The sequence below is a fragment of the Corvus moneduloides genome, chromosome 2, assembly GCF_009650955.1.
Source record: "Corvus moneduloides isolate bCorMon1 chromosome 2, bCorMon1.pri, whole genome shotgun sequence".
In the NCBI taxonomy this organism is placed as follows: Eukaryota; Metazoa; Chordata; class Aves; order Passeriformes; family Corvidae; genus Corvus; species Corvus moneduloides.
This window is the reverse complement of record NC_045477.1, coordinates 97,399,586-97,411,718: the sequence shown is the minus strand read 5'-3', so window position 1 is coordinate 97,411,718 and position 12,133 is coordinate 97,399,586. Positions and strand designations below refer to the sequence as shown.

Genomic DNA, 12,133 nt, shown 5'->3' with positions numbered 1-12,133 from the left:
ATGAAGTTTTATGGTAAATTTCCCCATGGTTTACTGAAGTTACATTGCTGGACTTCTCTCTGAATGGGTCACAGAAGTGCCTGTAGATCTTCTGTGGACACCTGGCTGTAGCCAGCCCTGTTTTCCTGAATCCAGTCAAGCTTTGCATGCTGAGAAGGTGCTTTATATGATAGGTGTCTTTTGTGTAGTAGCCGTGGGGTTGTGCTTGCTGGAGCAGCAGATGAATAGTCTATGTCCACCTTGCTGTCCGCATATTCCTGGAAAGTGCCTTAGCAAGCAGGTGCTGGATGAAGAGTGCCATATTAAACAGATATTATAGCACTGTGGCTGCTGGCATTGTTTCCCAGCTCTCTGTATGGATTTTATTGGCAGAAAATGACAGGATAATGTAGAAAGAAGCGAGAGCTAGGGCCAATAAAGAACCTCCTTTCCAGGTGAATGCTTTAAATGTGCTGTGGATTGTGACACTCAGTTTCTTGGTTCACTGCATTCTCCAGGTAGGTGCCTACACTCAGAATAATTTGGGGTTTTTAATGTTATGTAGCACCAGCATGGTTTTGGGCTGTGCGGTTTTGGTTTTTGTTGGGGGTTTGGTATGGTTTTGGTTTTTTTTTTTGAGTCCCATTTAAGACATCTGGCTTCTACATAGCACATTAGTACAGCAGTTGTAAGCATACCTGGTCTTTGAGAACCAAATCTTAGTCTTCTTTAAAGCAGTGTACAGCCATCTTTTGCATGCTTTTTCAGACTTTACATGATGTTATGAAAATAATGGTTTAAAACTAGTGTTTTCAAACTTTGCTTTCACCTTGCCATCTTGATAGGGTGATGGTGGATTGGAGAGTTGAAAATTTAGTGTTTTACAGGTGTACCACTTTGTATCCCAAGGACATGAGATCAGATTAATCAGATTTGGCCAGAATGAGTTGGAGATGATAAATGTGCGGGAGAGGAGAGTAAAGCCTCATTTAGATTTACTTGTGAGATACATGAGAATTCTGTTATTTGTAAGTAACAGTTGGATCTGTTGTGTAATGAAGAAAATTCTGTAGATTACTTAGGGTGACCTGGAGATGTATATGAAAAGAGTGGTATTTGGATTTGTTGAGGATTATTTAGAACTGTAACTGCTTTTAAGAGATTAGGGTCACTCCTGTTGTGCACAGTGTGAACTCATTAAACAAACAAAACCTTTCCATCCCTCTCACCTCAGTTGGTGACAAATACATGTTTGATGCTGGTGGGATTTCTTGTTTAAATCTATATTAAGGTTACACAGTACAGCCACTAGATGGTATTACTGAAGAGCTGTGAATGTTATTCCTTGAAAACACAGGGAGGCCTTTTGGAGAACTGCCAGCCGCTCTGCTGGGCAGCTCCGCAATTAACGGTTTATCCCTGGCAGGCACAGTAGCATTGGAATATCCATGGAGCAGCTTTGCCTAATGGCTGGCAAAGATCATCTCCAGAATCTGGCCTCTAAAGATACTGGCAAACTAGTTTTCCTTAATGGGTGCTGTACAGATTCTCTGGATAGTCTTTTATTTTTAAAGAAGATAAATAAATGCTGGCAAGATCATTGCAGACAAATGGTAAGTTGAATGTTTGTTCAGAGTGCATATCATTGAGGTGTGAAATCTGGCTAAAATGAGTTTGTCAGAGCTTAACTTGGGACTGCACTGCATATTCTCCAAGTTTCAGCATTGCTTTTCACTTTCCCCTTTGCTGGCTGAGTGACCTTTTGTTGTTGAAATGTAGATTCTATTAACTCTGACTCATGTAGACTTCATACCAGGTTTGAACAGCACTCCGAAATAAATTGACACCTTTTTTTCTGTGGGTGGAAAGAAAAAGTAACTGAGAAATGCTGAAGTTGTTTGCTGTTCGTAATTTTAAGTAATTGGAGAATCTTTAGAATCTTCACTTTTAGATAGCTCCAAGAGCTAGGTTAGCTTGTGACTTCTTTTTCAAAGCAGAGATAATTATCCTGACTATAGAGCTAAGAAACAGAAAGGATAAAGAACTGGAACTTGCATTCTGTCTACCTTTCTTGTCTTCTACCTCCATGGTGACTTACGTTACAGAAAAAGTCCTCTCTGAAACACACTTTGTGAGAACTGTGCCTTTAAGAAGGCGGCATTATAATTCCAAACCAACATTTTACAATGAGTTTTTATTGCACTGCGCTTAGCTTTGGCTGCAGATGCCCCATGTGGTTGAATTTCTATTTTCATTCCCAAATCCACTGTTCTCTCCTTTCCTGTGAGGGTTGGGTAGAGGTATGTGATTTTTATCTGAATTTAAAATTGAAGGTGTTACGGAAACTCTTTGAATTCAGCAGTCTGATGAAAACAAAGTTGAAGATACTGCCTTGAAAATGTAGTTTACATGTAGAACCTGTGTTTTCATAAAAAGACTTTTGCTGTGAACACTGTTTGCTTTAATTACTTGTAAGCATTCTTTTTTTTTTCTCTGCCTTAAAGCAACAACCTGTAGCAAGTGGCTTTCTTGCCCATGTGCTGGGTTAGCACTTGTGCTATTTAAGAAAAAAAGGTCAGCCTTGCTGCTGTTTTACTTTAATATGTGTGGCCAGAAGCTATGTCAGTTTGAGAATTGCTTCAGAGGCAGTGAAATCTTTTAGGGAAGCAGTAGGTGGACAGCTGGGAATAGAAATCTCTATCTGGCCTGGGGCTGAGTTACTGACATCCGGAGTTACGCTAATGCTAAACTGGGAGTTGGGCAGCCTTCTTATGAGCAAAGTTAAAAATGGAGTTTGAATGTAAGACTAGTAAGCTAAAAAACCACCTCCTCCTCCCACTTTTTAAATTCAATAAAGAGATAATACATTTTTCTACCTCCCTTCTCCTATTGGATTTCATGTATCTCTATTTTTCTCATGAATTTTGGCAGCTAAGTTGTATTATGAAAAGATCTGTTGCACAGCTTATTACTGTCTCTGCTTAAAGCTCCCTTGTGTTTTTGTTTTTTGGGGTTTTTTTTTTAATTTTAAAGCAAAAAACATAGCAGCATGCTATTTCAGGGTGTTACTGATTGTATTAGAGGTACTGTTTGAATAGCTTATGTATATCAGTGGTATAAAACTCCTAACAGACTAATAAAACTATTTAGTTAATGGTTATGAATTTGAAAAGTGTCTTGGATGTACTTGGGAATACCATAAAGTAATAGTAGTAACTTCAATAAATTGCATACCTGTACAAGTCACCATAAAAGTTTAAAATACTTACATCAGTAATTCAGGTGTGTGCCTGTGATGTAGTTTTTCAGAAGTTGTTTTATAATTTAAAATATCACGTGGTGGTGAAGAGAAAAAGATTTTCTTTATATATTTTCAGATCATGATCAGAAGCATTTTCTTATTTTTGGATCGTACATATGTGCTTCAGAATTCAATGCTTCCTTCTATATGGTAGGTATCCATGTAAGCATTCCTATAATCTTTAGAGTGTTGACATGCTGTTAGATTTGCGAGGATTGAAAATAAATATTTCACGTTATATTTGAGCTATATAATAGATCTCTAAAATTTTGTGTCAGTTTATGAAAATACGTGTGTCAGCATATGCATGTGTCATTTCCTCCTTCCCCAGGAGTGTTCATTGTCAAGTGAGGGTAAAAGAAAGTCTGTGAACACAGGCTTAAAAGTCATGTGTGTAGCTGTCAGAGCCTGGGTGAGGCTGGCTCTGTGGGAACCTGCTCTTGACTGCTGCCTCTCACCTTAGCACTGGCCCAGCATTACTGTAGGTGCTCCTGGTTTTGACAAAATTCAACATTCACCTTCTTGCTGTGTTTTTTAAAGTAAGTCAGATACAGTGACAAGGTGCAGATTATCTTTCCAGCACTGGCCACTTGATGTTGCTTTTGTACTTTCAGCCCACCATGGTCACATCTTTGGGCATTCTGCTTTAAAGCATCCCTCCTGAGGGGCATTTTACATCATTTACCAAGTGAACAAACCCAAGCTTTGCCAAAAATTTCTGGCATTGTTACTTTATCTAAAGGCTCCCCTCAAAAAAAGTAGATAAAGTACTGGAATAAGAGCCTGTTTTTTCTTGGCCTAGCTGGCTGCTGTGTTCTTGTGAGTTCCTCAGGCTGGCTGAGGAGCCTGGCATCTTTCTCCAGCCTCTTGCTTGTCCAGTGGACATCTTTTGTTCCCAGCTTCAGGAGTTTTCCTCCAACTCTGTGTTAGGCTTCCTTTTACTAAATATTGTTGATGAGGTCTGTTCATACTTTGTCTTATTTTTCCTCCTACTGGGAAAGTTCCTTTTATTGAAAACCTGATGCATGTGAAGAAGTCAGAGGTAACAAGTTTTATCTAAGATTGCTCAATTTTCAGTGTTTAACAATTAGCTGCTTCATGGCATAGAGGTGCCATTCCTCATCATCTTAGAATGAAACAAGAATTTGATAGAGGTGGTAAGATCCTAAAGATACAACGAATTCATGCTTTGGAACAAAACTTGTAAATTATACATGCAATATCTGATCCAGGGAATCTTATGTTAAGGTGTATGATCAGATTTAATTCTTTAAGCAGAGAAATTTATAGTCTTATTATGTGAAAGTTGGATAGGCTCATCACAGTTCTCTGCTGAGGTATATGCCTGTGGTAGCACATGATCTGGGATTTTTAGGATAATTCTTGTTACAGTTTTGTTAGAGGACAGTGTCAAAAAGAGTATACACACCATTCATATATTCTCTTTCTGTATAATATATACAGTGTATATATTTTAAACGTATCTATGATTTTTTTGAAAGAATACACAATGTGATTTACTAATTTTCAATATTCACATAGGGATATGGGGCTAGAGTTATTTAGAAACCATATCATTAGTGACAAGCAAGTTCAAACCAAGACTATTGATGGAATTCTCCTGCTGATTGAACGAGAACGAAATGGTGAAGCTGTGGACAGAAGTTTGCTGCGGAGTTTGTTGAGCATGCTCTCAGATTTGCAGGTGAGTACAGCCAAATTCACTAGTACCAGCTTTGTTTAGAAACACGGTTTGGACTGCCTAAGTCATGTTTTGTGCAAAAATTATTCAGTTCATCTAGTAAATGTGCTTAAAATCCAGCTATTACATTGGTATGATTGCCTCTTCTTTACCCTGTGTGCAATCTTACATTGTTTTTAAATGAGACCTCTTTGCCTGTTTTCCTTAGCAAAGGTAATGGCCTCGGATCTTAATAGATTTACAGGTCTTTTAGTATGTGCAGTATTTTGTCTGTCTTAATCACTCATTGTCTCATCCTAGTGCCAGTGAAATGTAGGAACAGAAAAATCCCTCTCGGTAACTGTAAAAAGGTGTCACTTTTTGAAGTCCAGATCTTGGGTCTGTATCATAAAAACATCACTCTACTGGCAACTTCTTAGAAATGCTGAGGATAGAATAGGATGCCATATTAAGGCCAAGGTTTTCAGACAGATCATGTCAAGCTGCAACTTCACCAGAACTTTCCATGAGCAAGGATAGTAAGTAACCAAGGAGACTGATGAGTGCTGTGTTTCTGGCTTGCACATAGGTTGTCCTTGAGTTGATGTTGCAGCCTTGCGTGATGTGCAGTGAAACTTTGGGGCTGTCTTGCATTCTTAAAACCTGTTGAGGTTGCTCCATTTCAAAGTGGCATACAGCATTACAAAACCGGCTGAAGGTTTGAAAGAGTTTGAAGAGCCAGACTACATTAAAAAGTCCTTTCTGGTTAGGCAGCTTACCTGGTTTTCTGCCTTTCATGTTAATCCTCTTGACTTTAATATGTAGCTTCCTCTATCATCCCAGAAAAATTATTCTGTTTGAGAGGAAAGCCATTAAAAAAATTAATGTTTTGAAAGTGATAGAATAATAGAATGGTTTGGGTTGGAAGGGGCCTTAAAGATCATCTAGCTCCAAGCCCCCGGCATTGGGCAGGGAACCTTCAACTAGAAGTCCTTAAGAGATAAAAAGTGGTCAGAATGTAATGAGTTTTACAGCTCTGTTATATGTTTTGGAAGAAAATTTTCTTCTGTTCTTCCACCACACTTGGGAATTTTCCCTTTTACTTTTCACTGTCCCTCTGTTTACATATTAAGCCCTAGTTACCTTCTTCAGACTGTTACAACTTTATGTAGTTGCCCTTTCTGACTTACTTCCTTTCTATAATAAACTGTTAGTCATTATGCAAAAGTTTTTAATGCTTCTGTTGTTGATGCTGTTTTTTACACACCTTATTTGTTCCCTGGAGAAAGAGTTCACCTTATTTGATACAATTTATTTTTCCTGGGCCACTGAGAGAAACCTGGTAGATCTGAAGGTGTATTACTGAGCATATTACTGTTTTACTGATGAGAGTTATCTGTTTTGTGCCAGTGTTTCACTACTTTGAAAGTGGTTTGTTTGCCACAGAAATAGCAGCAGGAGTTCAGATCTCAGGTGGATTAGATGTCATTGCTGTGATGTTGGGTACTGGTGTTGGGCTGTGTGCCTTAAACAGAAGCCTATTAATTTAGAGTGTTGGAGTACTGATGACTGAGACAAAGCATTGCTGCTCTGCAAAGTCAGTTCTGATCTCAGTCTTTCTAAAACCAGTGGGCAAATAGAATTTGTTAATGTAATGTTACATTGGCACTTCTCACAGCTGTGTGCATCCATCGGATTTTCCCTGCCCTCTTAAGCCTGACAAACAAAATATGCTACTGTTACTATGAGATTAATGTAAGTAACTAAACTGATTTCTTGAGCAGGTTTACAAGGAATCATTTGAACAGAGGTTTCTGGAAGAGACAAATTGTTTATATGCTGCTGAAGGCCAAAGATTAATGCAAGAAAGAGAGGTAGGTGCATGTGGTAGGTGACTGCTTTTATGATAGTTTTGTCGACTGTGGGATTACATGAGAACTTTGGTTGTACTATGGTGTATTAATGTCTAGTAAAATTTACTGGCACACAGGTATTCATGTGTTTTGATGTGGACCACGGTGTGATATCAACAGGGAGAGCAGACCCCAGGTTGTCATGGAACTTGATAGATAAAATTGTGTAGTAACCCAGTGACATTTTTTTGTAGCTGAAGTCGTACAGCTATAATACTTTTAATATGAAATAATATTTATTAATAAAAATACAGGTTATGTAGTACATAACAGCATTCTGGTGGAATAGTCCTTTCTGATTCATATTCTCTTTAAAAAAATTGTGCTGGTTTGGTCAAATTTAGAAATATATTCTCTGAGAGAAGGCACAACCACCCTTCCCCACCAGGTTCGGGAAAAATAAATTTTCCTCGAAGAAAGTGAAAGAGATAAAAACTATTTATTTTACAAACACACAGGAAAAGGATAATGATGCTAAATAATAAAACCTCTCAATCTGCTGAGAGAAACCTGGGAAAATTTCAGAGTCCTTCCGTAGATCTCTCTCTCCCTCCTTGGAGCTGGGATGGGTGGTGGGCCCACCTCCAGGGCCGAGGCCTTGGTGGAAAGTTCTCCCATTGTATTCTGATGTTGAAACCATCCATCAGAGAGAAAAGGGGGAAAAAAAAAAAAAAACCACCGAAGTCCCAGGAAAACGAAAGTTCAACTCTCCGAAGGAAAAAAAGAGCTGAGGAAGAAACTGCCGAAAGCTGGCTGGAAAGCAGCAAGCCAGGTGCTCCCCTGCTCTCCTGCAGCAGCTGAGAAAAAAAGTCGCTATCTCTGTGTGACCCTGAACAAGCTGCAAACTGCTTTGAAAAAGTTTTGCTCAGTTTTTCCTTCCCCTCTCAGGCTCAGTTTAAAGGCATAGAAAGGTACAAAAATTAATTTCTGGGCATGGGGCAGTGATATGGGATACACATCATAAAGTCACCCCAAGACAAAAATGTAGTTTAAAATAATTGTCATGGAACAAGATTAGCTAGCTGCCTTTCATACCATTGTGGTTGAACCTGTTGTTCCCGTCTTGTTAGGTCCCAGAATATCTTCACCATGTTAATAAACGTTTGGAAGAAGAAGGAGATAGAGTAATAACATACTTAGATCACAGCACACAGTGAGTACAAATTTTATGATTTTCAGTGTAAGTCAACCATTCGTCATAAATCAGTATGATTATCCATGATCATAGAGACACAGATTATTTCTTCGTTGTCTTACAGATACTATCTTGTTGACAGTGCTTGTGAAATAGCTTGTTTTTTTAGACTTCATTTTTATCAAAAGTTACTTCTTTAAAAGAATATTTTCAGTAAGAAAGAAGAAATTTGTTCAGAAATACTAATTCTGTATACTGCAGCTAAAAAAACATTGCATAAGAACTCAAATTTCCATTGTCAAAATAGTAGCTGATTTTAGCCATTTGTGTACTGATAGCATCTTTAACCACAAGTGCCTTGAGGGAAGGAAAGGCTCGTTAGAAAAAAAACCAACCAAACAAGCAAAACCACAAAAAACAAACAAACAGACAAAAAAAGCCCAAAAAAAACCAACCAAACAAAACCCGAAAAAACCCAAAAGGACAGAGGACATGAGTATCATTTGTAAAATGTCCAAGGTGTGAGCTTAACAATAGATAGGCTGCTGCCAGTGTACTGTGTGAGGTAGCTTGTCCTTTTTTCACTTGGGTTTTAAGTAATAGTTTATGTGTTGTTGGGTTAGCACATTCCTGCAGGAACTGACGCACTACATAAATCCATACATAATTTGTCCTGTAGTAAGCTGTTGCTTTTTTTCTTTCGTTAAGAACATAACGTTAAATTTATTGGGTTTTAGTCTTCTGGATGATTCATTGGCATTTCATTTGATGGCAAAGGGATAACTGAATACAAATTATCTTTTTAACATTTTATATTCTTCAGATGTTTTAAAAAATATATATATACACATATACATTCGTATGTGTGTTTTGTGTCATTGCACATATTTGAACTTGGATCTTCTTCCTGTAAATGCTGATTGCAGGGTGACTGGCTTTTTCTGGTGAAACCACTCACATTGAAATATATGGAGCTATTTCTGTTTATGAAGTTATAGCAAATATATGCATTTATTTACTGTTTAGGTTAAAAAGTAGATTGATACCATTACATTTTCAGTCTAGATAGACATCGAGTATGCGTGTTGAATTTCACCCTTAGTTAAAGGCTTAAAAACCTACTTTTAAAAGGCTTCACACTAATTTCCTTTCCTTACATTAAGAAAGAGCAGCTCTTGAAATTAGAGCACTTGAGTTTTCCTGTGGTCGTACTCTTTCTATGTGTGTGCATGAAAAAAGCAGAAAGGATGCTATTTAGTAACTGGGTTTGATCTTGAGATGGAAATGATACTTGTAGGACAAAACCATCATGTGAAACACCATTCCATGTCCTTCAAACAACACATGGGAAGTGTTTTTGCAGCCCACAGAGGGATTCCTTCAGCCCAGCAGTACATGCTGTTCTGGACGGCTGACCAGATTAAGCATATCTCCTTGTCAGTCAGTAGATGACCGAGGTACATGGCTTTGAGGTCATACAGAAGGTACCTTCTTGCACCTTCCTTAGCTAGCAGTCAAGATAGATACTCATTTTGTTTGCTTGCTAGGCTGTAGTGTTTTGCCTCTTGGCCTCAAGCAGACAAATTGTCCCTGCTTCTCCTGTACTCAGAGTAGGTCTTCCAGGGCAAAGGATGGTATTTCACACACCCCTGACTCCTGCTGTTGGAAACAGCCAGCAGCTGCAGATAGCAGTAGTTGGAAATGGCAGAGGATATGGAAATTACCATAAAAATGGCCGTGTGTTAATAGCAAGGGTCTATCTAAACAGTATTTCATGTTCACTCATGACCACTGAAGGAAATGAATAGAGAAAGTGTGTGTGATACCCTGATACTCTCTTAGTGTCTGCCTGTTTTCAGCTCAGTGTATTTTCTGAACCTGCTGTGGTTTGTGTCTTTGTATCTCTGAAATACTTGCAGTTTCTCATGGGGATTCACATCAACTTTTCTGTCTGTGCCAGGCTTTGGCAAAGCATTCCACCAGTGCACAGCCGCCAGGAGATAAAGTATCTCCTTGTAACTCTGGTATCCAGTACCATTGCTGATGACCCCAGTTCATGCACTGGAAAGAAAAGTGATCAGTTTCCCTTCACCCTTTTCCTGCCTGTTAATGGTATCCCTAAGTCATATCCTTCCCATAAAGAAGTCTTGACAAGTGCAGTTGTCTCTCTTGTAGCTGCTGCTGCATATTTTGATTGTCCCTGCTCCCTTCTCTGAGCCTTTCCAAATGGAGGACCTAAGCTGTTGTTTTGTGTGGAAGGTCAGGCATGTCACTGATGGGCTGTTTCAGGAAAGAGAGTGGGTTAGCAAAGGTACTCTTCTGTTTTAGCAAACTTGTATGCTGCTACAGGAAAGGCTTCCATCAATCCAGGTTGAACATCTCTTTTCTAGGAAATCTCAATCAAAGTTCTGAGAACCAGTTTTATAAAACTTAACTCATAAAGAAATCGTTGGTCTTTTGTTGTCCCATTGTAAGCAGGTGGAAGTTTAAACATTAAAATTAATTATCCCTTTGCACTTCAGGCATTTACTTCATCTTTTAGGCAATGAAAGACGTAAGGAAAAACTTCCCATTATTTTTCAGTTCTGTCTAAAATGAATGTATAAAAGTAAAAGGTATGGGATATTCAAGGACAAATTTAAGATGTTTTGCAAATTTGTCTTGTGGCTCTAGCTCAGTTTATGCTTGGAAAGTTTCAATTTTGAAGATCATTTGTGTGTGTTGTTTCGGTTTGGAGTTCAAGCCCTTGGAGTTTCTTGTTTTGTTTGTTTCCAAAATTCAATATGACTTTTTTCCAGTAATACTTTTGTATTGACTTTTGCAACGTAAGCATGTCTTCTACTGTATAAGGACTTTCTTTTTAGTATTCAAACCTGAATTTATTCTTTAATTACATAGTTTATTGTTGTCTTTCTTATATCATGTGATGTTTTTGTCCTAATTTATAGTCTCTATTTTAAGTAGAAAATTGTTGGGGTTCTTTGCATTATAATGTGAGTTATACACAGATACACTGTGACAGAGGGCAACTCCTTTATGCTCTAATGCTTCTAATATATTTTTCTTGCCTAATTCAGGAAACCACTGATTGCTTGTGTGGAGAAGCAGCTGCTAGGAGAACACTTATCAGCTATTTTGCAAAAAGGTATTTTTTTTAAATTAATGTAATCTTTGATTAGCAATGGATTCTCATACTCTGCAATAGCTATAAATTCCACAGCTTTTACTTTAGGAGGTACATCAGCCATGGGAAAAACTTCCACAGACACAGAAAGCCAACCCTGTGATTGTTACACCCACTATGACAAGTTTATTTGGAAAGAAAATGTCTAAAATCTAATTCCATATATGTAGAGGTTGCTAAGCCTCTAAATCTCCTTTGACTTGCAGTGGCTTAGGAATTAAACCTTTGGAACTGCTTATTTCCTAGAATTATGTAAACTACTGAATGGGAGCTGCAGTTACTGTTGTAGCTTCTTTCATGTGGTAATCACACAGCTCAAGTGCAATAGTTTCACTTACTCTTGTGATTGTGTAGTTTAAGAATCATGAGTTATTGGAACTGGCAGCATTCAAGGCAATGAACTTTCATATGCCTTTGTCTGTATGTTTTGTCTGGCAATTTCAGATAAGAACTGCAGCTTTCTTAGTTCTTATTCAGACATTAGTGTCTTCAAACTATTTCTTTGTTCCTCTTAAATTTTAATCTCTCATTTTTCACTGAATTTCTGGGTTTGTTCAGTATTCCCTGATCTTTTAATACTTTAAATGATCTTTTCCTTCTCTTGCTGTAGCCATATTTTAGGTTTTAGATCTTCTAGCAAATTCTCCTTACATCTGTGTTTTATGTTGCAAAACAGATGTCCCTGGTAGTCTGGTATCTTCAAGCTCCATCACATCCATGTTTGTTAACACTTTCATGTTGTTACACATACCCTTTCCCATGTCTTCCTTTGTCCCCTTTAAAGATGACTTACAGTCACAGTTTCTCTCAACTAGCCTGGGGATAGGTTGTTTCACTGTTTTTTCACTCATTGATAAAAATGAGCTTGGTCACTTCATCTTAGCTATTCTTAAACTTATCATAAACAGAAGGTAAGAATAATTACATCCTGCTGATACAT

At 38.0% G+C, this 12,133-nt stretch overlaps 1 protein-coding gene across 3 annotated transcripts in view; it reads left to right on the top strand.

Annotated features, from left to right (window-relative positions):
- CUL4A (cullin 4A) overlaps positions 1-12,133 on the top strand; it is a 35,962-nt gene that overhangs the window by 4,766 nt on the left and 19,063 nt on the right. For all 3 annotated transcript variants that reach the window (XR_004238421.1, XR_004238422.1, XM_032100506.1), the window contains exons 4-9: positions 1,523-1,592; positions 3,357-3,430; positions 4,823-4,985; positions 6,746-6,835; positions 7,945-8,027; positions 11,087-11,154. Coding sequence is in view for 1 of the 3 variants with exons in the window: in XM_032100506.1 (XP_031956397.1) it covers positions 1,523-1,592; positions 3,357-3,430; positions 4,823-4,985; positions 6,746-6,835; positions 7,945-8,027; positions 11,087-11,154 (548 nt within the window). In the remaining 2 variants the exon portion in view is untranslated. The remainder of the gene's footprint in view (positions 1-1,522; positions 1,593-3,356; positions 3,431-4,822; positions 4,986-6,745; positions 6,836-7,944; positions 8,028-11,086; positions 11,155-12,133) is intronic.